This window comes from Suricata suricatta, chromosome 2 (assembly GCF_006229205.1).
Source record: "Suricata suricatta isolate VVHF042 chromosome 2, meerkat_22Aug2017_6uvM2_HiC, whole genome shotgun sequence".
Lineage (NCBI taxonomy): Eukaryota > Metazoa > Chordata > Mammalia > Carnivora > Herpestidae > Suricata > Suricata suricatta.
Genome location: NC_043701.1, coordinates 153755473 through 153782538, shown reverse-complemented (window position 1 = coordinate 153782538; position 27066 = coordinate 153755473). Strand labels below are relative to the sequence as shown.

General features: G+C 45.4%; 1 protein-coding gene across 1 annotated transcript in view; it reads left to right on the top strand.

Moving 5' to 3' along the window:
* The window catches only part of MYOF (myoferlin), a 147204-nt gene that overhangs the window by 29303 nt on the left and 90835 nt on the right, over window positions 1-27066 (top strand). The window contains exons 4-7 of the mRNA XM_029920143.1: window positions 8919-9027; window positions 11656-11743; window positions 24400-24566; window positions 25104-25232. Coding sequence (XP_029776003.1) covers window positions 8919-9027; window positions 11656-11743; window positions 24400-24566; window positions 25104-25232 — 493 coding nt within the window. The remainder of the gene's footprint in view (window positions 1-8918; window positions 9028-11655; window positions 11744-24399; window positions 24567-25103; window positions 25233-27066) is intronic.

Genomic DNA, 27066 nt, shown 5'->3' with positions numbered 1-27066 from the left:
AGACGTGGGGTTTACTCCTGAGCTCCCGGGAAGGTAACAAATCATAGTGCATAAAAGCTGAGATTTGACAGCCAGACAGGCTGCTTTGAGACTCAGCTCTTCTGGTGACTAGTGGTGACCTCAGCCAAGTGACTTAACCCCTCTGGGCCCCAGAAGTCTTATTCTTAAAGTGACCGTAGTTTGGAAATTCTGCTCATGCTAAGATAACATAACAGGTAGCAGACCTACATAATCACCTGATACACCAAAAAATATATATAGGTTAAACATATGTAACCATGGTTTCAGATATTGGACTGGATAATGACCCCCAAAAAGAGGAGATGAATGAAATGAGCCCTTTGAGGGCCCAATTTAATGCCTAGAGAACATTCCAGGCTGCAGTTCAGGGAAAGGGAAGTCAGGCGGGTCCCAATTGTCTCCCAGAGTTGGGGAGGTTTAGGTGGGAGTCTGGACCTACACACACACACACACACACACACACACACACACACACACACACACACACACAGTGGTAGTAGAGGCTACAGAATTTGGAAGGAAAAAAAAAGGACAAGCTTGGGCTGTTCTAACTCCCTGAGGAAAGGCTTGGGTTTTGTTTTTGTTTTTTATTAATGAAAACCGAGACTGTAGTTTGGAATTAAATTAATTTGGTGAAGCAGTGTGGTATGTCTTATGAGAAATTTTCATTCCCTCGTATACAAAAGACCTTGTCCTCAAACTTTTAATACTTTTATGTCTCCTAGCAACAAGACTCCCTGCTGACATTACCACCTGTAATCAGGACCGTGGGGTTTGTTGAAGTCGCCCAGCTGTGGTTGGTTGAGAGGGATGGACAGCCCATGGGTTGAGACAGGCTCTTTTTTTTTTTAAGTTTATTTCTTTATTTTGAGAGAGAGAGACAGAGAGAGAGAAAGAGAGATAGAGAGAGGGAGGGAGGGAGGGAGAAAGAATGCGAGTGAACAAGCAGGGGGCGGGGCAGAGACAGGGGGAGGGAGAGAATCTCAAGCGGACGCCATGCTGTCAGCACAGATGTGCTCCATCTCACAGTGAGGTCGTGACCTGAGGCATAATCAAGAGCGAGTCAGATGCTTCGCCTTAACCATCTGAGCCACCAGGTGCCCCAAGGCAGGCTTTATAACTGGAGTAGCTGCTCGGACTGTGAAGTAAACCCGAGGCTGGCGTTACTGTGGAGCAGGAGTCTCGGTTCAGTTTTTTTTAGTTCCATGTTTTCAGTGGAGTGGCAAAACTATGAAAAGATGAAAACTGGTTTGGGCTGGCTGGGCTTGGGTGCTGGGGAGGCCAGTTAAGTAGGTGCCACAGCCCTGCGGGCGTCTGTTACCCTCTCATGAGGAAGTGAACGTGGGCCAAAGCCCTGGAGAAAGACCCCCAGAGAGACTGAAAGAGAAAGGCATTTCATAATGACAAGAGCTATAATTGTCTTCTAATTACACTTGGAGGACCGTCTCTTAGAGGAAGTTTTACAACTTGTAAGTCATTTGCAAGGTTATTAGACTGTCTTCAGCGATGTGTCAATTCCTGTATTCATTCAACAAATGCTAACGCTTATGTGTGTCAGACCCTGCTGTGGGCGCGGAGTGCACCATGCCTTTCATGGGGCTTCCATCTGAGTGGAGGGAGCATACAGTGTATCAGATGGTGGTTCGTATGGTGAAGGAAATTAAAGGGGAAGAGAGGAGGAAATGACGGGATGAGGGAGAGGCAGTGTGTGTACGTGTACGTGTGTATAAATATTTGTGTGCTGGTTTAGGTAGGGGTTTTGTTTGTTTTCGGGTCTGTTTTATAATGAAATATTTCACGAGACCTTTAAAAGCTTTTTTCAGTTTCCATTAATTGGATTTTATGAGAATTCAGCTATAGCTGAAGTTTACTTCTGGTCTAACCCTGAAAATAAAAACAGTTTTGCAAGCAGACTTCGGTAAACGCAGCACTGACGTTGGGGAGGGAGTTGTTTCATGTACATCAGAGAAAGGACTGGTTGTAAGAACTTTGCACAGTTGATTGCACAGAAATGGAAGTGGGTAGTTTATTTTAAAATCTTTATGCTTTTTATTTATTTTAGAGAGATAGAGACAGTGTGAGCAGGGGAGGGTCAGAGAGAGAGGGAGACACAGACTCTGAAGCAGGCTCCAGGCTCTGAGCTAGCTGTCAGCACAGAGTCCGATGCGGGGCTCAAACCCACGAACGGTGAGATCATGACCTGAGCCAAAGCCAGACGCTTAACTGGCTGAGCCACCCAGGCACCCCTGGAAGTGGGTAGTTTAAAGGGTTTTATCTGTTTAGTCCTGGCTGCCTTCCCACATCCTTGCATAGATGTCCCACTTTCCTGTGATTTAGACTGTGCGTGAGTTCAGACCAGCTTTCCCTGCCAGTACTGGCCTGGAGTCACATGCTTTCTTTTGATCCCCTTTTCTAGCGGAGTGTCTGAAATAATGAAAAGTAATTGTTGAGCACTCACCGTATTATCCTTTTGATCTTTATAATACTGTTAGATAGTAGCTGTCATAATCCCCATTCTACGGGTGAGGAAACTGAGGCTCAGAGAAGTAAAACAACCTGTACCTGGCCCGTAGTACAAGGAAGAGTCTGAATTAGCCCTGCCTAGCTCCAAATTCTTAATCACTGTTATTCTGTCTCCCTTACCTTGTTAGGTCCAAGTTCATGAATGAATAACAGCAAACTACTACCTTGTTTCTAATGGACCAGGGGATTCGAGACAGAGCCTGAGAATTCCTCTAAACTGTACAAACAGGCAAGAACAGATTCAGATCCTTGAGGCTGAATGAACAGACTAGGTTAGGTTACAGGTTATAGTCATTTAAGAACTAATCATCGAGCATTGCCTGCACGCCTGGCGTTAAGCTAGTTTACCTGCTCCTGTAGCCACAGGGTGACTGACTGAGGTGCCTCACTGATCCGGAGAGCTTTGGTATGCTGGCTGGGGCTTCCACTCGGCTCCTTCCTTTGTTAAAGTGACGCCATTGGCCTCAGGGCAGTGGGTTTGGGAGGGACTGGAAAAAAAGGAGTTGTTGCTGGCCTTGAATCCTGCAAAACCTGCTACAGCCTTCAGACTGGTCAGTGATTCCAAAACCCAGGAATGGAGTTTGTTAAAAGTACAGAGCACAGCCTTACCCCGGAGGGGCTGGTACACAGCCACATTTGGGCACCGCACTTTGGACCAGGATGTTTGATGAATAGGATAAAGTCCCCAAGGCTCTCTGACAATCCTGGTACAGAGTGAGGAAGAGAGGCCACAGGAAAGATCCAGATAAGGAAGCTTGCCAAGTAGTTTTGAGTTTTGCGTACTACTTTGTTCTATTAAATAATTGGATTTCTATGCTCATTTCTCAAATGTGAACCTCTGTTTTCATGTTGAATGTGCTTTTAAAAACTGCCCGTGTCTCCCTCTCTCCAGATCTAGCTTTGCCAGCTACCTTTCCTACCTGCCCTCGCCCCCCTTTCCTGCCCCCCCCATCCCTGTACTTTTCCCCTGCTGCTAGTGAGAATCACTGCTTTAGGCCATTGTTTCTCAAACTTCCTGGGTATAAGAATTAACTAAAGAAAAAGCGTGACTCAGGGTCCTGGGAATCTGGAACTGCCCTAGTGATTCTACTGCAGGGAGGTCTGGGGAACTGCAATCTCAGAAACGGTTTATGGGCTAATCCAGAGGGCCAGCATGGGCCAACTGGAAGACTCCAGAAGGTTCCCTACTAGTGCAGTGGATGGAGGACCCAGATCGTGTCCTTTGAGGGAGTTTTTGCTTACAAAGGGTTTCCTGTGATAGAATTTGCTGCCCCAGCTTCTCCCCCACCCCTCCCCCAGTCCCCAGTCTGGTCATAAGGAAGGTGTAGGCCTGGCTCTCCCACCTTTGGGCTCTGCTGGGGGTAGGGGTGGGAGGTAGGGGTGGAGTCAGAGCCAGGAAGGAGCTTGACAGATGCTGGTCCTGGGGAAGGTCCTGTGGGATGGCTGATGCTGCCCAGCCGAGGAGCCCCAAGGCCGTACAGACCTGATAGAAACAACACGGCTCCGCTGGCTGGCGGAGCGCCCGGTGCTTCAAAGGGTGGGCAGGGCTGGCCCTTTGAGGTTTCTGCAGGGGACCTGAGAGCAGCTTGGAGAAGGGACGCCCGGTGCTTCAAAGGGTGGGCAGGGCTGGCCCTTTGAGGTTTCTGCAGGGGACCTGAGAGCAGCTTGGAGAAGGATTTGTGCTCAGCCCCGGGGGTTGTTACTCCCTCGCAGAGGAGGGAAGGGAGACATGCTGCAGTCTGTAGGGGGAGAAACAGGACAACATGGGAGACACTTTCCAGAGTCCAGTGTATTTTTCCTCTCCTTCGTGAAGCAATCTCCAGAAACCCTCCTCCATGTGGGCTGTGCCCCCGCTGCACAGAACAGCTTGATCTACCCGAGCTCCCATGATTAAGAACTCGGCCAGCAAAGCCCTTACTCACCTCAGTGGCATGTGGCTGTTGAGGTTTGTGTCTGTGCTAACAGGGAGAACATTCCCCATTTCTCTTTGTTAAACACGCCGGACTCTGTTTTAACAAGCTAAAGAAGCTCTTAACTAGCCCCTGCACGACTGAGTTGACTAGTTTACACTTCCACTGCTTAGAACTAGTTCATGTCGCCTGGAGACCCAACTCAAAACTATCCAGGCCTTCAAGAACTGTAAGGATTAGAGCAGGGCTTGCTTTTTCTTCCCTTCAGAATACATCTGCAATTTATTAACTCTGCAAATAAAGCTGGAGAGCTAAGAGCCTTGAGATTCTTTCACTGCAAAGTTTCTTGTTGAGACCCGGTCCATCTGTTTTAGTGTTGGGTGGAGTCCATAGGGAGACGCTTATTTTTCCATGAAAATTTAGGGCAAAGTGTCCACATTACTATCACACTGTAGCATGTTAGCATATTTATAGCATTAGTAATATGAGAGAAAAAGGGCTCTTGGCTTAGTGTCACCTCCTTTAAAGGAAACTGGCCTGACTACACTGTTCTTGTCCCCTGTGTAGGAGGCTGGGCCATCATTTCCCAGCCTCTCTCAGTATTCTGTATCCAGGCAACATCACAGAAAACAGCCCACTCCAGGCTGGCGGGGGCCCTCAGAGACCTGCAGAGCTCAGACTTGCCCATAGGGGGCGCTTTCTCTAAGTTACAGACTTTAGAAGTTGTTAACTGTTTGCATTTCTCTTCACTTCAACCTAGCTTTTACAAATATTTTTGGGAACTAAAATCTTTCCAGGCTTTCATCCAAACACACTATCTTGACTTCAGAAAAAAGAAAAGTTTCTTTTAAACCACCTTCCTCCACCCCCCACAAACACAAAAGTATCAGAATTATATGATGAAAAAGCAAATTTTTTAAATCTTTAAATGTTTTTTATTTATTTTTGAAAGACAAAGACAGCGTGAGCAGGGGAGGGTCAGAGAGAGAAGGAGATACAGAATCTGAAGCAGGCTCCAGGCTCTGAGCTAGCTAGCGGTCAGCATAGAGCCTGACATGGGGCTCAAACCTACAAACCGTGGGACCATGACCTGAGCCAAAGCTGGACACTTAACCAACTCAGCCACCCAGGTGCCCTAAAAAAGCAAATTTAAGAAATGGGACAAAGCGTTTCTGAAAGAAGGAATTGAGGTTTGAGTTTATAATTGGCTGCTTTTGTTTTAGTCCATTCCTGGTCCTTTATCTGTTCCCACCCTCTCAAAGCCTCTCAGGGGGCAGGGGAAGCCACAGATACTGGCTGAGTCACAATGGAGTTTGTAAAACCCTTCCGGACCACAAAGGGCCAGCAGCTGGGCTTTGAGTTTCAGGTGAGCCTGTTCTCTCTGGTTAGCAAAAGTCCCCTCTCCCTACTGTCTTCCCCTGTATTCCACATCTCTGTTACTGGCCTAACCCTACCCCTGACACTCTGGGAATTTAAGCTTGACCCATGAAATGGTAGGCTATATTGGTTGAAGGCAGAAATATTACCTAGTGTTCTGGATTGTCCAGCATGGACATATTTTAGGATCTGTTCTTCCTAAATCAATGAACAAAGACTTTAAGAGAAAAGAAATCTTTAACACGAGATAGTGTCCTATATTGATATGCATAGAAAACATCACAGGTGCAAGCCTAGCAGCAGACTTTAATAGCAGAGAAGGGTGTGAGAAATGATTTACTTCAGTCCACTCAGATAGTGAAGCGGGCTCAGAGTTGAGTGACTGAGCCAAGGCTTGGGGGAAGTTGGGACACCACGTTAGAGCAAGAATAAAAGTCATCTAACTTAGTGCTGGGGCAATGTTGCCCACCTGGGCACAACTGGCAAGGTTAGAGATTCCAGTGGGTTGGGGCCAAGGATGCTGCTGAACATGTGACAAGGCACAGGACAGACCCCTAAAACAGGATTGTCCAGTTCAAAATGTCCGTACTTCCAAGGTTAATAAATTCTAGTCCAAGCCCGGGGCAGCCCTCTTTCAACATTGTCCCGGCATGCTATCCTTTGTTTTCTTCTAAGAAGTATTTATTGCTGATAGAGTTTCAGGTCATCTTGGCTTCACCAACAGCAAATATGTCCATGTTCAAGTGTACAGTGTCGTTAGGTTATGGATCCTGGAACTGTAAGAAAAACAAAATCCAGTTTATTTGCATGTCTTTCAAGGCGAGTACCTCATTTAAGCATTTAATACCAGTCAGATGACTTTTAAAATTGGAGTTTTCACATTTTGTCCTAAAAACTTCAGTTAGTCAATGTCACAGCTTACTGGGCTATTTTTAAAACTTGGAACTAAATTCTTGTCAGGCCCATATCATGTGGGACGGAGGGAGATGTGGAAGAGATTTTGCCCGGGCCGTCACCTTGTGTGGGAGGTTTCCTCACTTCGTCTGGTGGAGATGGAGTCATATGCAGGCTCTTTTCCTCAATACGTCAAGATTTAAAATCCAAGTAAGGAGAAATCATACTCCCATAAAAAAAAAAAATCTAGCAAACCTTATGAGTGAACATCCTCATCTGAGAAATTACTCGGTAAAGTTTCCATCAATTCCCAGTGTTGACTGAGGGCCCTCATTTCTGTATTGACCCAAGAGGGTTGAAAAGTTTACTCTTAACCCTGTGGAGGCAGAATTTTTCTTTTCTATTCCCAGTAACTAACTCTACTTGTGGTATTAGAAGAGATGAGAACCCATCATGTTTGTTGAGCATCTTTGGTGGTGGTGTGTCCAAGAAAGTGTATTCTTCCAAGAAACCGTGTGCAGTGCTTCATGCCATTGAGTAAATTGGGCGAAACCAGTGCCATAGCAACTTTCTGGTCTTGTGCAATATAATATATCTGTTCACAGAAAGTGAAATCACTTATTCATATTGTCAAGTCAGTGGATGTATGTGGTCAGCTGATCGACCCTGGATCTACAATCTAGTTCTATTTCTGGGGTGTGAGTGGAGCAGGAGAATATGGATATGTGTCAGTTCAAAAATGGTGTTTTCACTCCTAATTTTTAAAGAAACTACTACATGTTAAAATACAATAAATATTTCTCCACAAGATGAACTCTCCTGATTATTTTTGCCCAAAAGTTCAGTTATGTTTTATGGTTTCATCACCCTGGGGTACTTTTTTTTGTTGTTGTTGCTGTTGTTGAGAGAGAGAGAGAGAATGTGAGCATGTGAGCGTGGGACAGAGGGAGAGAGAAAATCCCAAGCAGATTCCACAAGCAGTGCAGAGCCCAATGCGGGGCTCAGTCTCATGATTATGAGATCATGACCTGAGCCAAAAGCAAGTCAGGCACTCAACTGACTAAGCCACCCAGGCGCCCCACACCCTGGGTTTTTTGATGTAAGGTATCTCTTCTATGATTTTGAGGATTTGATGCTTAGTTTCCTATATTTCTGTTAATGATATTTATGCTCTCCTACCTGCCCTTTATTAGTATCAGTCACTGCAAATGTAGGCTAGGTATAAGTAAATATTTTTAAATTCTTCTTGTTTTTCTTTTCCTTTCTCAGTATCCATACTGAGAGCACACCCCTGGGCTTTCTTTGCTTTTTGATTGCATTTCACAAAGGGAACTTCTTCAGTTCCCCAGTCTCATGCCGTGTTGTCATTATAACCCCCAATTTACAGACTATATTCTGCAGGTTACATATTTATATTCACCAGCTCCGGGAATGCATGTTCTATAAACATTTTTGATCATGTGTCCTAACCACCAAAATGTTTTGTGTTCTCATTCTTAATGTATGTTGACTTAGTTATTCTTTCCTTCATTTAGTAAATATCTATGAACAAGTGTAGTATGTTCCAAGCACCGGGGTTAGAGCAGGGAATGGGACAGTCCTGCCTTTTAGGGGACCTAACTGTGGTGAGCAGACACACATGCATACTTCTGTACCAATAGGTTAGGTGCACTGACAGGTAGATGGGGAGGCGGTAGAGGCTGAACGTAATCCCTCAGTGTCCAGGAAGAGGGAGACGTGCACGTATCCAGCTTGTGAATTCTCTCCAGGCTGTGCAGGTTAGTAAGCTGGCCCCATCGGTAAACTGGCAGCCTATTTACATGCGCAGAAGGGGACATTTTTACAGTGGGCAACGTGTGCTGGGCCCTCTTACATTTCATTACAGAGGAATGTCTGAACTTTGTCCTACTTTTCTCACTTCTTGGATTCTGAGGGGGTTATTCAGTCTTTGTCTGTCACCTATTCACAGGTGATCTCATTCATGACTTGAGATTTCATAGACCGCAGAGCTGGACTCTTGAAATGACTACGTTATGGAAAAGTGATGTTTACTGACAAAATTCCCAAAATTCATCTCATTATGAGTGGTTTTAATGGTAACAGATGACCTGGCAGGGAATTGGGAGGCCCACCGAGTGAATGGAAGTGTGCCCCTCACTTAGGTCACTGTGTGCTTTCTCTTTTCACCTGCAGATTAATTGGCACGGCCACGGTATCCCTGAAGGACCTGACTGGTGACCAGAACAGATCTCTGCCTTATAAACTCGTCTCCCTGCTGAATGAAAGGGGGCAAGAGACTGGGGTGAGCACTTTCTCTCTTGTTGAATGGTTTTGAAGTGAGATAAACAAAAGTTCACTAAGAAGACGTGATGTTAGGGACACCTGGGTGGCTCAGTCCATTGCCTCTTGATTTCAGCTCAGGTCATGATCTCATGGTTCGTGAGATCAAGCCCCGCATCAGGCTCTGCCCTGACTGTGCGAACCTGTTTGAAATCTCTCTCTCTCTCTCCCCCTCCCTCTCAAATAAACATTAAAAAAAGAAAGTGTGAAACTAATAATCAGCTCACTGCACACATGCACGCACACACACACACACCTACACCTACCTCTATAGATTTTGAGATAACTGGTCCATTTATAAATGATATGGTATTCTCCTATACTTGTAAACACAGAACTAGTAGATTAGATAAACTTGACTTTCTTCAACAGAATGCTACAGAGTCAGTGGGGACCCTCTCTTGGTATAGCTCTGTGCATATCTGCTCAGGTGTTTATGTTTGTGTGGTGACAATAGTCTGTGCATCAGATACTCTTTGAAATGTTCTGTAGGTGTTTCGTTAATATTGCCTTGGAACATCAAGATGTGAAAATTAGCATTTTCTGACCACAGCCTCTAAATAAGGACATATTGATATTGTCTGATGTGAGCCCAGAATTCTCTCAAGTGCACTTAAAAGAAATAAAAGGACTCAAGGCTCATAGCTTTCAGATTTCATGATTGCTAGCAAGTGCTCATAAAGCTGCCTACCATGCTTACCCCCATTTATCTCTAATACATTCATTTTTCAATCAGTTTATTTTGCTTGGGAGCTAGGACAAAGGAAGAAAATATTATGCTAAAATAGGACCCCCCTTAGGCAAGAATATAGGTGAGGCATCTCAGAGCCCAGTCAGAATATCAGTTTGGTTGGTCTAGGCTCCAAAACTTCTAGGTTTGCTGTGAATCATTCTAATCCTAGAACATAAATTCAGAATGTCAGCTGTCATCTAGTTATCTAAAACCTGGCTGAGAGAAATGATACTTAGGAAAGATGGTACAAGTCAGTGATGTTTCTGGCTGTTTGGGGTTTTGTGTTTTTAAGCACAGAAGAAAGCATGTGTGGGAGCCTGAAATGGCAGTGCTGTGGTGACTAAGTGGAGTGAGGCAGATGAGGGGCTCCCAGTCCTGTCTCCTGGTATGTCCTATCCCCCATTAGGGGTCCCTACAGCACTTCTGGGAATCCTGACATTATTGGGACATCATTGATCCAGAAGTTGAGCCATCCATGTCCTCTTCTAAGTTTTGAAAGTTTCATTCTTTACTTAAGTTTAGCAGTTGAGCCTTTTTGTGGTCCTTGCATCCGGCCTTTGGGTTGTGGCCTGGGTCCTTAGCACAGGTAGCCATGAGATGCTGTTCTCACGATTCTTTATTTGCCATGAAATTGTTGTTGGGGGCCCCATTCATTGTTCTGTTCAGGGTCTCCCGGATCTGTGGTTCCTAAATTGGCCAGAGAATGTGCTGATACATGAGGGAGTGAGTATTCATCGATGAACAGACATGGGAAAAAATAAGGACAATATAGTGTGTGTGCACGCGCGTGTACGTCCACATGGGCTCTTCCACTAAGTTTGCCACATGTGGCAAAAGTGGCAATTGAAAGTAAGGGCCCACTGCAATTTGAATTTCAGATGAACAATGAATAATTTTTCAGTAGGACATAAATATTATGCCTGTGTTTTAACTGGTAATGTGTGCACACATGCCTTCCTTATTTGCAAAACACTCCTTTTATTCTGAGATTTGTCCTTCCTCATTTTTGCTGTTAAATTCATTTTTTTGTGTGTGAAATTGTCATAATAGTAAATAGCAGTTATGGGCGTGGGTTAGTATCCCTATATTGACTCCTCCCAGCATAAACTTTTTTGAAATTTTATAGGTTCATGAAATATGTAAGTATCGGAAACTCTGCCCTAAAATAAACTGAGAAATTTATCTCAGATTTAAAAAATGGAATAACTTGATTTCCTATCAGGAACTAGTATGTTCTTTCCTTTCTGATCATGAAAGTTACATCATAGTTTCTGCCCTCCTTCTGGCCTTGTCTCCTAGCCTTGTTGGAGTCACATTTTATGCAAGATGAAATTATCTTGAACTTCATGATTTGCATATTGGTTTCCTCTTTAATCAGACTTGATTCCCTTTCTTATCTTATGAATCACACTGTTATATAATTTTTTTTAGTTGCTCAAGTTCTTTTTAGAGAAAGAAAAAGGACAATAATTTTCATCAATGAATAAAGAGGTCAAAATGCAAACAAATAACTCAACCGTTTCCAGTGAGCATCTGTGACTGAGGGCATCTCAAGTCAGATGGAGGTTAATTTCAAGTTCAGGCTTGCTTGTCACAACTTTGCTCCACTTTGTGAGGTTTCCCCTTAGCAGTGGCATACTTGGCAACTAATTCCTTCCCCAGGCTTTACCACCTGCCTGGCTTACATGAGGGGGGGGGGGCACCAACAACGGAGCATGTGTGATCTTTCTCTCCTTCTCTTCTCACCTTCCCACCCCCCCTGCTTATCCCATCCAGATCTTTTACTCCTGCTGATTTGGTTTGCTTTGGGTCTGTTACCTGCACTGATTCTGTCTGCAATGAATTATTTCTACCTAGGCCACCATCGACCTGGTGATTGGCTATGTTCCGCCTTCAGCTCCACATCCAAATGACCCCAGTGGGACCGGAGTGTCAGTCATAGAAGGTAAGCTGCCCCTTTTGAAGGCCCAACCTATGCCAGGGGCCATCTATTAAAGACACACAGGGAGTCTGCATGAAAGCCTTCTTTGCCATTATGCTGTCTGTAGCACCCTGCCTACCTAGACGGGGCCCCGTGAGGCAGGTGGAGCTGCCCCAAACCAGGACAGTACGGTTGTTTGTGAAATGCCCCTCACGGGAGAGGAGAGGGGTGAGGCAGCCCCTGCCTGACCACCTCACAGTGGGCCCGTCCGGCACACACGGACTCCAGCAGAAGGTCCCAAGCAAAGCTTTCCATCGGGTTTGTGGCTTCTGCGCTGGTGGGAATGTCCCTGGATGTAAAGCTACAGGAGTGGCCTCTACTCTCTTCATGTTTCTTCACCTCCTAAGTGTGTGATCAGCACTCCATTTCTCAGTATTTATGAAGTAAAGAAAGTGGTGGCTGGGTTTCTCCGCATTGCTAGATACTGAAGTGCCTGGGGATAAATGCTTTAGGGCATGGCTCCTGCCTTCCAGACACATTCACTCCGGAGTTGAGAGAAAAAACTCTCTTTATCCTGGCACTGTAACATTATGAATAAGAACAAGGGCTTTGGGGTCAGAATGGCCTGAGTTGGATTCTGTGTCTATTGTTTATTTGCTGTGTAACCTTTGGGTAAGTCCCTTAGCCTCTCTGAATCTCAGCTTTCTTTACCGTAAGGTAGGGACAATAGTGGCACTTAGATCAGAAAGTTGTGGCAAGGATTCAATGAGATAAAGTATATAAAGCACTTAGCCCATTGCCTAGAATACAGTCAATGCAAACTTAATGGTGGCTTTTGTTATTATTATGATTATTGTTCTTACAAAGACAAATCCTGGTGACATGGAGTCATGAGCTCAGTTGGGTGGCACCCTCTGTATGAATGTTGAGATTGTTTTCCTCTAAAAATCAGAGCTATTGGAAAAGAATGATCTGGTTTGGCTCAAAGTCATGTTGGGATGACCAAATGTTTATTTTTAAATATCTTTTAAACAAACAAAAAGAAAAAGATTGTGTCCTGGTGCACCAGAAAGACTCTGAGAATAAGCACCTTCTCCAGTTATTCAGAGTGTAGGGGGAGGTCCCCTCTCCTGAGAGGGACGGAGGTAAGGCCAAGCTCAGAAAGCATGCAATTTCCCTGGAGCAAAGGCTGCTGCCTTAAAAATGAGAAAAGCACCAACTCTTGAACTTGTCACCCCAATGGGGAGAAAATCCTTGCTGTCTAGGCTCCCTTTACCTGAGGCTCCTTCCCCTCAGCTCCTGGATTGTCTTGGCAGCACTAATGTTTCAGCAGTGTTTGCAGACTGATAGTCCACCCATTCTCTTCGGAAGCTCACTCCCAGCAGGTTCTGTGATGGCAGTTGGCCAAAGTGTTCCTCAGAATTTCTATAGAATCCCTGATAATGCTGGGTAGAGATAGGAAATAAGCCCGAACCTGGGTTCCTTTCATTTGGATCTCAAACAAAGAGTGTTACTAGGTGCTGGCCAGGAAATGAGCAGTGTCTGCAGGCCAATTTCATTTTCAAGTGTGAGATGACAAAAAAATTTTTTACTTAAAAAATGTACAGGGTTATTTGCTCTGGAAGGATTATCTTTGTTATATAAGATGACTGTTCACCAAAGTTGGATCAAGGGGGACATTCTGGCACACCTGGGTGGCTCAGTTGGTTGAGTGACCAACTGTTGATTTCAGCTCAGATCATGATCCCAGGGTCATGGGATTGAGCCCTTCACTGGGCTCTTTGATGAGCTTGGAGCCTGCTTGGGATAGTCTGTTTGTCTGTCTGTCTGTCTGTCTCTCTCTCTCTCTCTCTCTCTCTCTCCTTTCCCTCCCTCACTCCCTCCCTCTGTCTTTCTCTCTCCCATCCCTCCCTCTCCCCCCCCCACCTCACTCTCCTACTTTCTCTCTAATGAAACAAAAAACAGTTTTAAGGGTGACATTCTGAATGGTGGCTTCATAATTCCGCTGAAATAATCTTGTCTTCAACATTTAAGAAAATCTTTCAATACCCTGTATTTGGATGTTTCAAGGGAAAACCTTTTTGTCTTAATAAGACAAAATTCAGTTCAACTAAGCAAAGATATAATTGATTACTCGCTACAGCTCTGTGCTAGAGAAGACACTGGGGGGGGGGGGGAATCCCAACAACTTGCAGTCTTGGGGAAGATAAGACATAAATATGAGGCAGAGAAATAATGGCAAGTGCCACATCTCCTGCCATCACATACTTTAATAACCAAAACAGAACATCTGGTCCCAAATTTGTTTTTTTCCCCCTTCATTTTAATTAACTCTTTAAAAAAAAACTTTACCATTCCATGTAAAAATAATGAGTCGGGTTCCTCTATTTATTATAGATCTTTACAAATTTTAAAAAGATTTGAACTTGTTGATCTTCTTTTTGAATACAAAAGCAATACCCACTTGTGAAAATGTAAACATTGCAGAAATAGAAAACACAGAAAGTGCACATCTTCACACTCCCACCTTCGTGTGATAAGCACGGTTCATGATGACCAATATCGTTTCTAAAGATTACCAACCACATAGTGAGTCCTGCCGAGAAGAAATTTGAAGTATTAATGGTAGAACACAAAAGTGAAGATTTTTAGGGAAGTTCACCCCTGGAAACTGAAGAACCTGTTTATGACCAGAGATCTCAAGAATTGGATATATAAGGGGTGTGTGTGTGTGTGTGTGTGTGTGTGTGTGTGTTTTAAGGACTTTGTTTTCTTTTAGAGCAGTTTTAGATTCACCATGATATTGAGAGGAAGATAACAGATTTCAGATACACACCCTGCCCCCTCACATACATTGCCTTCCCCGTCATCAATGTCACTCATCAGAAAGATACATTTTTTACAAAGGATGAGCATATGTGGACACACCATAGTCACCCAAAGTCCATAGTCTCCCTTATAGTTCATTCTTGGTGGTGTATATTTGATGGGTTTAGACAAATATATAATGACAGATTCACCATTATAATATTGTAGGATATTTTCAGTGCCCTAAAATCCTCTGGGCTTTGCATATTCATCCCCTCACCCAACCTTTGGTATCCCTTGATCTTTTTATTGTCTCCATAGTTTTTTTGCTTTTCTAGATTATCCTTGAGCTGGCATCGTGTAGTATGTAGACTTTTCAGATTGGCTTCTTTCACTTAGCAATATGCATTTATGATTCTCCACGTCTTTTCATAGTTTGATAGCTCACTTCTTAAGGACCGAACAATATTCCATTATGTAGGTATCCCATGGTTTATTTATCCATTCACCTTCTGAAGAACATCCTGGTTGCTTCCCAGTTTGGCAATATGAATTAAGCTGTTCTAAACATCCGTGTGTGGGGTTTGTGTAGACGTACATTTTCAACTCCTTTGGGTGAACACCAAGGCGCACGATTGCTGGGTCGCATGGTGAGAGTAGGTTTAGCTTTGTGAGAAGCTGCCAGTCCTACAAAGTGACTGTATCGTTTTGCATTCCTACCAGCAGTGTCTAAGGGTTCTGTAGACCCACATCCTCGCCAGCATTTGGTGTTGGCAATGTCCTGGATTTTAACCATTTAAATAGGTATGTAGTAGTATCTCATTGCTTTAACTTGTATTTCCTGATGACATAGGTAGGATTTGGGGCGTCTTCTCATATTCTTATCTACCATCTGTGTATCTGGGTCCTTTGGTGAGCTCTCTGTTAAGGTCTTTGGCCCTTTGTTAAATCAAGTTGTTTTTTTCTTGTTGAGCTTTAAGAATTCTTGTTTACTTTGTATATATATATAGGATAATAGTCCTTTATCAGTTGTGTCTTGTACAAAAACTTGCTGCCAGTCTGTGGCTTGTCTTCTCATTATCTTCACATGAAGTCCAGCTTATCAATTATTTCTTTTGCGGATTGTGTCTTTGGTGTTATAGCTAAGGAGTTTGTTTTTAAGGAATGCTTTCCTGGAGCTCTTATATCACGATGACAAAGATTACGGACCCAGGGCATTGGTGATTTGGCTGAACATGTGTGGTATCAAAGTTACTTCTCTCATTGACCCACTTCCAAGACTGTTCCCGGGACAGAGGGATGGGCTGACCCGTACTTAAGGCTTGACTTCCCGAAAACCTGTTACCTTCCCAACTTGATTCACCAGATGTCGTTAGCTTGAAGGGAGACTACATTCTTGTAGCCGGAATGAACTATTTTTAAAATCTCACATCTATTTTTGAAGAGCCATCTGTTAAATTTGTGCTGTGCTGAACAACGGAAGTACAAAAACTCACTCATCATTAGACACTAACACTTCAAATTTATTTTATTCCACACACACTAAAGTCATTGTGGTTAAAATTAAATTCAGTCCAGTTCTGGGGTGCCTGGGTGGCTCAGTCAGTTGAGTGCTGTACCTTCGGCTCAGGTCATGATCTCACAGTTCATGTGTTCGAGCCCCACGTCAGGCTCTGTGCTGACAGCTTGAAGCCTAGAGCCTGCTTCACATTCTGTGTGTGTGTCTCTCTGCCCCTTCCCTGCTTGTGCTCTCTCTGTCAAAAATAAATATTAACAAAATAAATTCAGTCCAGTTTAGAAAACATTTATGGACACCTGAAGCATACAGAGGTGATAAAGTCATGGCTGGCCACAAAGGAGCTTGCATTTTAGTAGAAAGGTAAGATATAAACTTGAATAAGTATAGGTCAGAGCTGAATAAATCCCCCAACAGAGGACTAAGTGAATTATTACACAGGACATAATTTTTTTAGTGAAAGTACTTTATCAGCTATTTCTTTTTTGCAAAAATTTTTTAATAGTTTACTGTCAAGTTGGTTTCCATATAACACCCAGTGCTCATCCCCACATGTGCCCTCCTCCATGCGCATCACCCCCCGCCCCTCTTCCCCCACCCTCATCAGCCCTCAGTTTGTTCTCCATATTCAAGAGTCTCTCATGGTTTGCCTCCTTCCCTCTCCCCAACTATTTCTCCCCTTCCCCTCCCCCATGGTCCTCTGTTAAGTTTCTTCCATTCCACATGAGTGAGAACATATGGTATCTGTCCTTCTTTGCCTGACTTATTTCATTTAACATGACACCCTCAAATTCCATCCACATTGCTACAAATGGCCAGATTTCATTCTTTCTCATTGCCATGTAGTATTTCATTGTATATATAAAACATATCTTCTTTTTTTTTTATAGTTTGTCAAGGTGGTTTCCATACAACACCCAGTGATCTTCCCCACAAGTGCTCTCCTCCGTGTCCATCACCCCCTCTTCCCCTTAGCCCCTCCCCCTTCAGCCCTCAGTTTGTTTTCAGTATTCAAGAGTCTCTCCCTCCCTCTCCCTAACTCTTTTCCCCCCTTTTCCCTCCCCATGGTCCTCTGTTAAGTTTCTCCTGTTGGACTTATGAGTGAAAACATATGGTATCTGTCCTTCTTTGCCTTTTTTCACTTGAGGTGACACCCTCGAGTTCCATCTACATTGCCACGAATGGCCAGATTTCATTCTTTCTCATTGCCATGTAGTATTCCATTGTATATCTAAATGTCCATCAACTCATGAATGGATCAGCTATCTATTTCAACTGTGTATTCTTAGTACCTAACACTACATCATGATTGCTCAATAAATGCTTCGTTGGTTGAGTGAATAAGTAAATGATGGATGGGCAATGGGTATTGTTTAAATGTTTCCTTTCAAGAAGGGCATTTTGGAGGCTTACTAGTGAATAGACAAAAGGGACTAGTTCATTCAGAGATGTAGTCAAAGGGCAGTGTGTCCCCAAGGGCTGGGAATGCCAGGCTGAGACATTTGCTCTGGGACACACCATAGGGATCCATGGAACATGTCAAAGAAGGGACTGACTTGGTCAGAACTGAACTGGAAAATTACCAGTTTGCTAGAAGATTATTATTGGAGGCAGTCTTTCCAGGACTGGCATCTATTTGACTGTCCAGAAAACTGATTGTATTAGGCCCATTTTTTCCCCCAAGTTGTTTCGGAAAGCCAAAGTGATCATAATAAACAAGTGGTTCTGAAATTTTAGACAAAAGAAAAATCAACAAGGGAGATCTTTAATTGTGCGGATTTCCATCACCTCCTCCAGAGAGTGTGATTTAGCTGGTCTGAAGGGGACCCCCTGGAGTCTGTATGGTTATTGGGAACTTCCAGAAGATCCTGATGAGAGCAGAACTGGGGGGTCACTGGAAGTCCCAGAGTTGAGAGCTTTACCTGGTTAACATTTTCCGGCGCGGACTCAGCCCCAGCTCTTTGGGCAGCGTTTCCTAGACTGGATCACAGCTCAGTTGATCCAAGGCTGCCAAGATTTCCCTGCAAGCCTCTCTGTGCGATACTGTATGGTTACAGGTTCTTCCATGACACCTGTGCTCTGACCTATGTATTAGAACCATTCCAGAAAATTCTTAGTGCACATGTCGTGCTGTTTACCCAAGAATCAGGGTGGAGGCATGAATCGCTTACGGTTGATTGCAGATATGTATTTATAGAACTTCCCTCACGTTAGAAACCCAGAAAAGTTATTATTCAACATCGCAGCTAAATCAGCATATTATCTCCAAAATGTTTTCATATTTAAAGATGTCCTCTCTCCCATTCTGCTTTGTACTTTTTAACTTACACTGATGTAAGGCCTTTGTTTTGACTTAGCAGTGATCTTTGACCCAAGGTAATTAAATTCTGCCTTAATGACTTATGGTTCTTCATTAGAACCATAATTAATATCACAGGCAGAGACTGAGATTCCAGGACTCTAGAGAAACAGAGTTGCTGTGATTTAAAAAAAAAAAAAAAAGCATAAAAAATTCCAGAAAGAACTCTCTATTATGGAATGGAAGAGGATTAGATGGAATGGTGGCCCAGTTAGAGCCTTAGGTGGAAAGATGCGAGACGTGGAAGTGTTGGGAGGCCTGCTGGCTCGGGACGGGGTCTGTATTTCAGGCCACAAGAAAGCCAGTGGTGACTGGGCAAGGGTCTCTCTTCTTCAGCCATTCCTAGGAGTCGCCTTCGTTGAGAAGTTCTAAATGGATGAAAGCAATGGCAGGGAGAGGCTGGCTTGCAGATCTGGTGACATCTGAGTGACCGATAGCTCATTCTCTTACGCTCAGAAGGGGGAAGTGCTAGAGCCGGGTAGCACCGGAGCTTGGTGGAGGAAGAGAAGTTGATCCCTGCTGGGGAAGGGCACAGCTGGGCATGCCAGAGGCAAACTTGATGTATCCTAAGGTCTCCTAGGGGCTGCCAACTCTTCGGCACTGGGTGGACAAACAGAAGCCATGTAGGGAAGTGTCACTGTCACAAGTGATGACACAAAGGGGCAGTTGGTAGGAATATTGCCACTGAGCTTCTGGAAAGAGGCCAACATTACATTTCAGGAATTATCAAGATGTGTTTTGTTGAGTTGCTGGAGTTGCAATGGAGAGCCATTCCTAAGTGTTCATTGAAGCTCATTTATAACCAATGGTGAGTTACATAGAGGGTTCCTGACACTCAGAAAGGAGACAGGCTGCACTCAAAAGCTTGGTAGGGTTTGACTGAGTGGCATGGTAATTGTTGGAGAGGCAGGATGGCATTCATATAAAGGAACTGTGAAGAGTTTGCCACTGCCAAAGTGACAGTTAAGGAGAGCAGAAAAATAGAGCAGTAATTATAGGGGGTGCTATGGAGTCAAGGGAAGTTTGTGAGTTTCTGTTTTTGTTGTGGGCAGTATTTCAGCACATTTATATCCTGATGGGAATGACTCAGCTGCAAGGGAGAAGACTGATGAGCACGTACAGAGGCAGAAATTGCAGAAGCAGAATCCATGGGTGGGGAAAGGAGGGGAGAGCTGTGCGCACGGGGAAGGATAGACCTCAGGTCGGGAGCACAGGCAATTCAGTGATTGTAGCAGAGGGGAGGCTGACAGCAGGTGCGGGGAGGAAAGTTGACTTGGCACAGGACAATGAAGATACTCTCTTCTGATTGCCTTTTTTCTCCATGAAGTAAGCAAGGTCAGGAGCTGGCGGTGAGAAGGATAGAGAGGGTGTTAGAAGCTTTCAAGGTGCAAAATAGGTGGGAGTTCAGAAAGGTAAAGTGATTGGACGTTTTTGGCTAATCAGCAGCCTCTCAGACCAGGGCCCAGGAAAACTTTGAATAGATGCCTTAGAAATATGGTAGATGGCCAGGGAGTCCTGCATGTCCACTTCGGATGTGTGATCATGACTTGAGAATGGGAATAACCAGGACGGTGAGTGTTCGGCCATATGCAGCTCCCTCAGTGATGGCATGGAGCAAGGGGACGTTGAATAAACCAGACGAGCGCAATAAGTGAGAGAAGGGAAGGGGTTGAGGGGCACAGAGAGGAGAGATGGCAGTGTTAGGCCACTGACTCCAGCTCAGATTAGGAGAAAGAGGTGTGAAAGCAGTGTGGGGACGGGATAGATTGGGGCTGCCCATGGGGCTGCAGACTGTGGACTGGAGCAACAGGGAACACACTGGAAAGCTATAAAAGATGGCCTCTGGAGTGAGCTGAAGAGTGTCCCACTGCCCAGTTCTTACAGAGACGCTCAGAAGGTGACCCTATTTGGAAATGGGATCTTCGCAGGTGTAATTAGCTAAGATGAAATCGTGCTGGGGTAGGGCAGGCCCTAAATCCAGTGATGGATAGCCTTACAAAAAGAGATGATCCCTGGACACCTAGGGGAGAAGGACATTTGATGACACAGGCAGAGTTTGGGAGGATGCAGCCACAAGCCACGGAATGCCAAAGATTGCCAGGAGGCACCAGCTAATAAGAGGCAAGGAAGGATTTTTCTCTAAAATTAATATTACAAAATGTCATGGGCAGAGAATGACATTCTAGGACTCTAGAAAAACTAGGTTACTGTGACACCTCCTCCCTCCACCCCCAAAAGCATAAAATGTTCCAGAAAGGACTCTCCATTATGGAATAGAAGAGGATTTGATGGGGTGGTGGCCCTGAGGGAACATGTCCTGCCAACATCCTCCTTCTAGAGTTCAGAACTGTCAGAATATATTTCTATTGTTTTTAGCCACTCAGTTTGTGGTTCTTTATCACGACCAGCAAAAACAAGCAAGTAAATGCAACCAGCAACTTGGTATTTGATCGATGGTTCCCAACTCAGTGTTGCTCTCTGTGGTCATGGAGGGTCATCCTTTGTAGGTCCACTTGGTTGTGCGGCAGATGCATGCCCAGGTCTCCGTGACGGGGCATGCCCAGCCACTCACGGGTATGCTCGGCAGGGCCTAAAGGGCCCCCCTCACTGTTCCTGGAACACTTAGGGTGGTATTGTTTAACCCTGTGCAACTTCCTGCCACCTAAAGGGGCGATTTCCTGCTCCAGTGTCCTTCTGCTCTAAGCAGAGATGCTGGCGGGAGCCTTGACTTCGTCGGGTTTCCTCTGACACACCCCTCAGCCTAAAGTCTGAACAGCAGAGGTGTTTCCTAGAAGAAACTGGCTCTTCATTGCCTGCTGTCTTTTTCTTTTTTAATTGTTTTAAACATTTATTTATTTTAATATTTTTTATTTTTGAGAGACAGAGAGACAGTGTGAGCAGGGAGGGTCAGAGAGAGAGGGAGATAAAGAATCTGAAGCAGGCTCTAGGCTCCGAGCTAGCTGTCAGCACAGAGCCTGACGTGGGGATTAAAAGCTTGAATCGTGAGATCATGACCTGAGCTGAAGTCAGACGCTTAACCGACTGAGCTACCCAGGCACCCCAACATTTATTATTGAGAGACAGAGGCAGAGCATGAGCTGGGGAGGGGCAGAGAGATGGGGAGACACAGAATCTGAAGCAGGTTTCAGGCTCTGAGCTGTCGGCACAGAGCCCTACGCGGGGCTTGAACTCATAAACCGCGAGATTATGACCTGAGCTGAAGTCGGATACTTAACTGACTGAGCCACCCAGGCGCCCCACCTGCTGTCTTTCTAAAGCATCTATTAAGAGTTTAATGAGGACTTGTACAGAATGCAGCACCGTAGAAGGGCACAACTTACCCCTTCTACACCTGCTTGCCGCCATGCTTAACCATGGGGTGGGGGTCGGGGGATCTGACCTTCTGGGTTTCCCTGGGGCTGGAGCCAAGGTCAGAGGAAAGCCCTCTAGTGTCCGTGCACTTTCCTGAGAGCTATGCTGCCACTTGGCCACATTGCTCAGGAGCTTAGGAAGGCAGGGGCCCATGTCCCCTCATTCATTCTGCATTCACCAAGCCCTTGGCCAGGACAATGTGTGGTGCTCTCCAGAGACAGGGTATTTCACCTGGGGCCTGAGGGAGTGAGGAGCTCACCTGGCGAAGAATGGGAGGGACATTCTGAGACCCAGGTTCCCAGAGATGGGTGGCTGGCAAGCCTTGCTTCTGAAGCCTCTTCAAGGATGGGGAAGACGAGACCCAGATTACCGTGCAGAGGGCAAAGGTAGCCCTTCCCTGCCTTTGGCCTCTATGAGGTACCCTGGTGTCCTGACAGAGGTGCTGAGGATGGACAGCAGTCCTTCACCTGCAGCCTGGTCTTAGACGCAGCCTTGAGCCAGTAAAGGAGGGTGAACACCTGGTCCCCATTTCAGCTCATCTTACCGGACTTTAATTGTCTTGTCTGCACACCATGGGGAAGGGTACGTCCAACCTGGGACCTCTGAGGCCCCTCTAGCCTAGTGCTCTGTGGGACTGTGACTCCAAAGTGTAGGTCCAGAGGGCATCAAGGCAGAGGAGGAGAGGGCTGAGGAAAAGAAGGGAATGTCACACTTGGGGAGTGGGACCTGGAAAGGGGCCCACGCAGAACCTGACAAGGTTCAGAGTGCCAGGAAGAGAGCAGCATGATCCAAAGAAGTGTGTGTGGATCCCAGTGCCCAAGGCCATGTCAGGTGGAATGTGAGGACTCAGACAAGGCCCTGAGCTTAACGAGAAGAGGTCATGGTCAACATTGACGGACAAGTAGCCGGATAAGCTGAGCATGAATGAGGGGTGGTGAGGATGAGGGTTCACCCTGGCTGAGCCCTGAAGCAGGACGTGGTGTGAGTGAGGGGCTTTTACTTCTGTGTGGCTGCCCCTTCCTCGCTCTGAGCCCCCTCTCCCCTGTGCTGTTCACTGACTGGTGAAAAAAGAAAAGAAGATGAATTTATAGGGTGTTGCTTTTTGCCAGGCACCATGTTGAAGGTTTGCATATATGTTAATTGTATCTTTACAATAACCCTATGGTAAATACTATTATTTCTCCCTTCTTACGAATGAGAAAGCAGAAACAGAAATTACAAAACTAAGACTCACACAGTTGGGGGCGCCTGGGTGGCTCAGTCAGTTAAGCATCGACTTTCTGCTCAGGTCATGATCTCACAATTCATGGGTTTGAGCCCTGCATTGGGCTCTGTGCTGACAGCTGGCTAAGAGCCTGGAGCCTGCTTCAGATTCTGTGTCTCCTTCTCCCCCTGCTCCTTCCCTACTCATGCTGTTTCTCTCTGTCTCAATAATAAATAAACGTAAAAAAATTTTAAAAAGACTCACAGCTGAAAATTGGCATTTGAACTTAAGCCATAGGACTCCAAAGCCCAAGTTTTAAGAACTGTGCTACGTGGCAATCTGAATGCACTAATTCATACTACGATGTGAGTGACCAACAGATATGTCCACATGGAAACTGAGTCTCTTGCATGATTTTGCATTGTAAAGGAGAAGCTTCAGAATCCAAAGATAGGGAATGCAAATGCTGGTATATTCTTTTAGGCAAGTTAGTCTTCTAGGGTCTCTTAAATTATACTGCGCAGGTTAGCAGGAGTTCATACTCTTTGTTGGTTAAGACAAGAACTGAAATTTGTCAATGAGTCTAAAAGAGTCTGTATAAAAGAAAGGGAAGAAATAGGAGGCAGAAATTAGTTCTTTTGTTTTTTTTTTTAAGGAGAGAAAGATCTGTGCCTATGTGAAGGCAGAGGGGAGGCCCCGTGGGGAAGGATCCTCTGGAGGTACTCAGGAGAGTGGGAGACACTTAGGGTATCTCCAAAGAATCAGAAGGAAGTAGGCTGTCTGTCCATCAGGGAGCATACCCTCCACCCCACCCCCGAGGTATGGGGGGCAGCTCGGGGATGACAAGGAGCAGATGAGTGTGGAAGTGACAGACCTGGTGGGCAAGGGGAGAGCATGAGACCACCTTGGTCTGCTTGGCAAGAAAACGAGATGTGTTTCTTATCTGCCATGAGGGTGGAGAGGGCATTTGGGAACCAGCAGGCTCCAGCCGAGAGGAGATAGTACAGCAACCTCAGGAGTAAATCTCTGGAGATGGTGGAGTTGAAGTTCTGGTTTCCCCTGGCATTTTCTTACCTCTGTGTCCTAACCGCAGAGAGGCCCCTTGACCTTAGGCTGCGTTCCCAGATCAGAACTGGGTGACTTCTGGCTGGGTCCTACTCAGGCTTTCCCTATCACTCTCCACTTGGTCTCTGGTGTTCTCTTGGCCACCCTGAATACAGAGTGCACCCTGATGCACCATGAACCCATTTTCCTAAGAAACAGTATCTGAGTCACAGCACATTCCAAATAAGTGTCCCCAAAGGAGTAGCCCACTTACCTCCTGCCTCAGAAACACTGAAAACTCTGAGTCCAGGAAACCTGAGCTCAGACATTTACAGGATGAGGGCCATCTCTGATGGGATTCCTTTTTGGTGTTTTAGGAGAAGAGGAGGAAGATGGAGGTGATGAAGACAGATTGGACAGTACAGTCAGGATCCCTGGGCCCAAGGGGGCGGGTGGGCCGGTGTCGGAAGCTCAGCTTGCCCGGAGGCTCACGAAGGGAAAGAACAGCCGGCGGATGCTGTCCAACAAGCCCCAGGACTTCCAGGTAGGAAGAGCCAGTGCACCCCACATGTTTGTTTTACTGCTGTAGTGTCCAGCTTCTGGCAATCGTGGTGCTCTGGGAAGGACCCATTACTCTGGGCAGCAGATCAACTAGCAAAAAGGGACATCAGGGTGTAAACCCAAGAAGAAGAGCTGTCCGTCTCTGTTCTGCATGCAGAAGCAGATGTGGTCAAGCCAATGAGGCTCATCAGAGAAATAAAACTATGCCCCTCCTTCCCGTAGGTAGTAGGAGAGAGGAGAATCACAGTATTGCATTTTCGTAGCTCAGGGCAGTTTCTTGGCAGACTGCGTGAGTGAGTGAGCACATCCCAGGCTCAGGAGGCTGGGCTCGGTTCCTGGAGCCCGGTTCCACCTGGGGAATGAGCATGGGGGGCCACCCCAGTCCATGCACGCCCGCGGGTTGCAAAGCTGCCCTGGCCTGGTTTCAGCGACCCTTACGGGGGGCCAGCTGCTGGAGAATCTGAGGACTCTCTGACATGACCCTGGGGAAGGATCAGTAACACCCCTTCTGTACTTCCAGATCCGTGTCCGGGTGATTGAGGGCCGGCAGCTAAGTGGCAACAACATAAGGCCCGTGGTCAAGGTCCACGTCTGTGGTCAGACACACCGAACAAGAATCAAGAGAGGGAACAATCCATTTTTTGATGAGGTAAACGGGCTTCATGCATGCTGCTCCATGAGTCTGTTCTATTTATACGCATCTTTCAGCATCCTCTCTCCTGTCCCATGTGGGAGGGGAACTCGTGTACAAAAATCTGGTAAAGTCAATGAAAATTCTGCATTAAACATTCTAAGGTCCACTGGGTCTTGAAACCACATGTCCTGCTTCATCGTTGGTTCTCAGAGCTGCCAGCCTCTTGCTGGCGTTTTTATAACCACTTCCGCATGGCGTCTCTCCTGATGGGTCCTTGTACCCCTTAGGATGGAGCCCATGAAGTCCCCTACATCTGCCTTTGCTCTTTCTAATCAGCAGGGTGACTCTGAGGGAAAAGTCCATGTCACAAAGTCATTTCTGTGATTGCTTTGTTACTTTTAAAAAAGCATACCCAGCACATTTTCACAATTAAGACCAGTTGATGCTGGAGACTCATGAAAGAAAAAAATACCAAGTTTCAGTCACAGCGCTAAGGCAGATGTTACATTTTCCACAGGGACAACAATGGCTGGCTTCTTAAGGATGCCCAAACCTACGTAGCTAGGAAAATAATGTATGTTAAAGGAAAGCAGGCAGGAGCCAAAAGGGTTTTCTTGTCCCCCACATACTGAGCATATGATTCTTCTGTTGACCTCTTCTGGAACATTCCTCAAAAACACTGAATACCTTTGATAGGCCTCTCAGGTAGCCCAGACTCCATGATCAGGGCTGTGAAGAGAAATGGTAAGTTTGGGGAGTTTTCCAAGGCCAGCCTTGCTCTGAGGAGATTCATTTCTGAGATTCCTCAGGTGTGTGTGCATCTCATGCCCTGTTCTGGGAGCCAGGCCTTTACTTCCAGGGTTTCCCATCCCCGTACCCCAGAGATCCAGCAGCTTCCAGACCTAGCCCCGGCTCCGGCTTTTGTTCTTGCCCATACCCCTATGCTTTTGTCCTCTGTTCTAGTTTCTTCCCCTGTGTTCAAGCTGGCCCTACCTTCATTCACAGAAGACCTCTCTTCTCATTTGTCACTTCTCCTTGGATGAACTGTAGACAGCAGTATGAAGCTAAGTAATGTCAAAGCAGACACGGGTGTGCACTGAGCCCTTTGGGAAAGTGGACTTCGGGAAAGAGGTTCACCGTGAAGGAGACCGCACTGCAGAGAGGGCAGGCCCTGCAGTGACTGGACACCTAAGGAGTCATGCATTCATCATGCAGGATAAATATGGACTTGGCTACATTCTGAGGAACCCAGCAAGAATCTCCGCCTTAGAATTTTCCCATTGTAATGAATTTTTTTGAGATGAGATCTCTGGGCAAAAGGGAAAAAATTCAAATACTTGAGGCTCCGAACAGACCAATTCAGGAATCAATAAAAGAATTTACTAAAAACTCCCTAGTTTACCTACATATTTTTAGCCAAGTGAATAAACTTGGTATGAGTGATAATGGGACAAACGGACATGTGTGTCCTGATGTCTTATAATGGGAGCATCAACATCACCTGTGTCGTTTCATGTCACGTGGCCAATTTGAATCTAACAGTGAGGAAATATTCATGCAAATCCAGAGTGTGGGAAATTTTATGAGACAACTGATCTTGATAGAAAAAATAAACCACAAATAATAGGCAGGAGTACAGTTCTGTATAAAAGGAAACTAAAGAGATACAACAACCAAATGTAATGTGTAATCCTTGAGTGGATCCTAGATATTTTTTTAAAAAGCCAAAAAAGAACTTTTTTTCAGGATAATTGTAGAAACTGAGGACAATTGTAGGGAACTCAATTCAACTTTTCAGGTCATGCAAGCCCTACATACCCAATTTAGCAGGATTTCAACAGGAAATAAC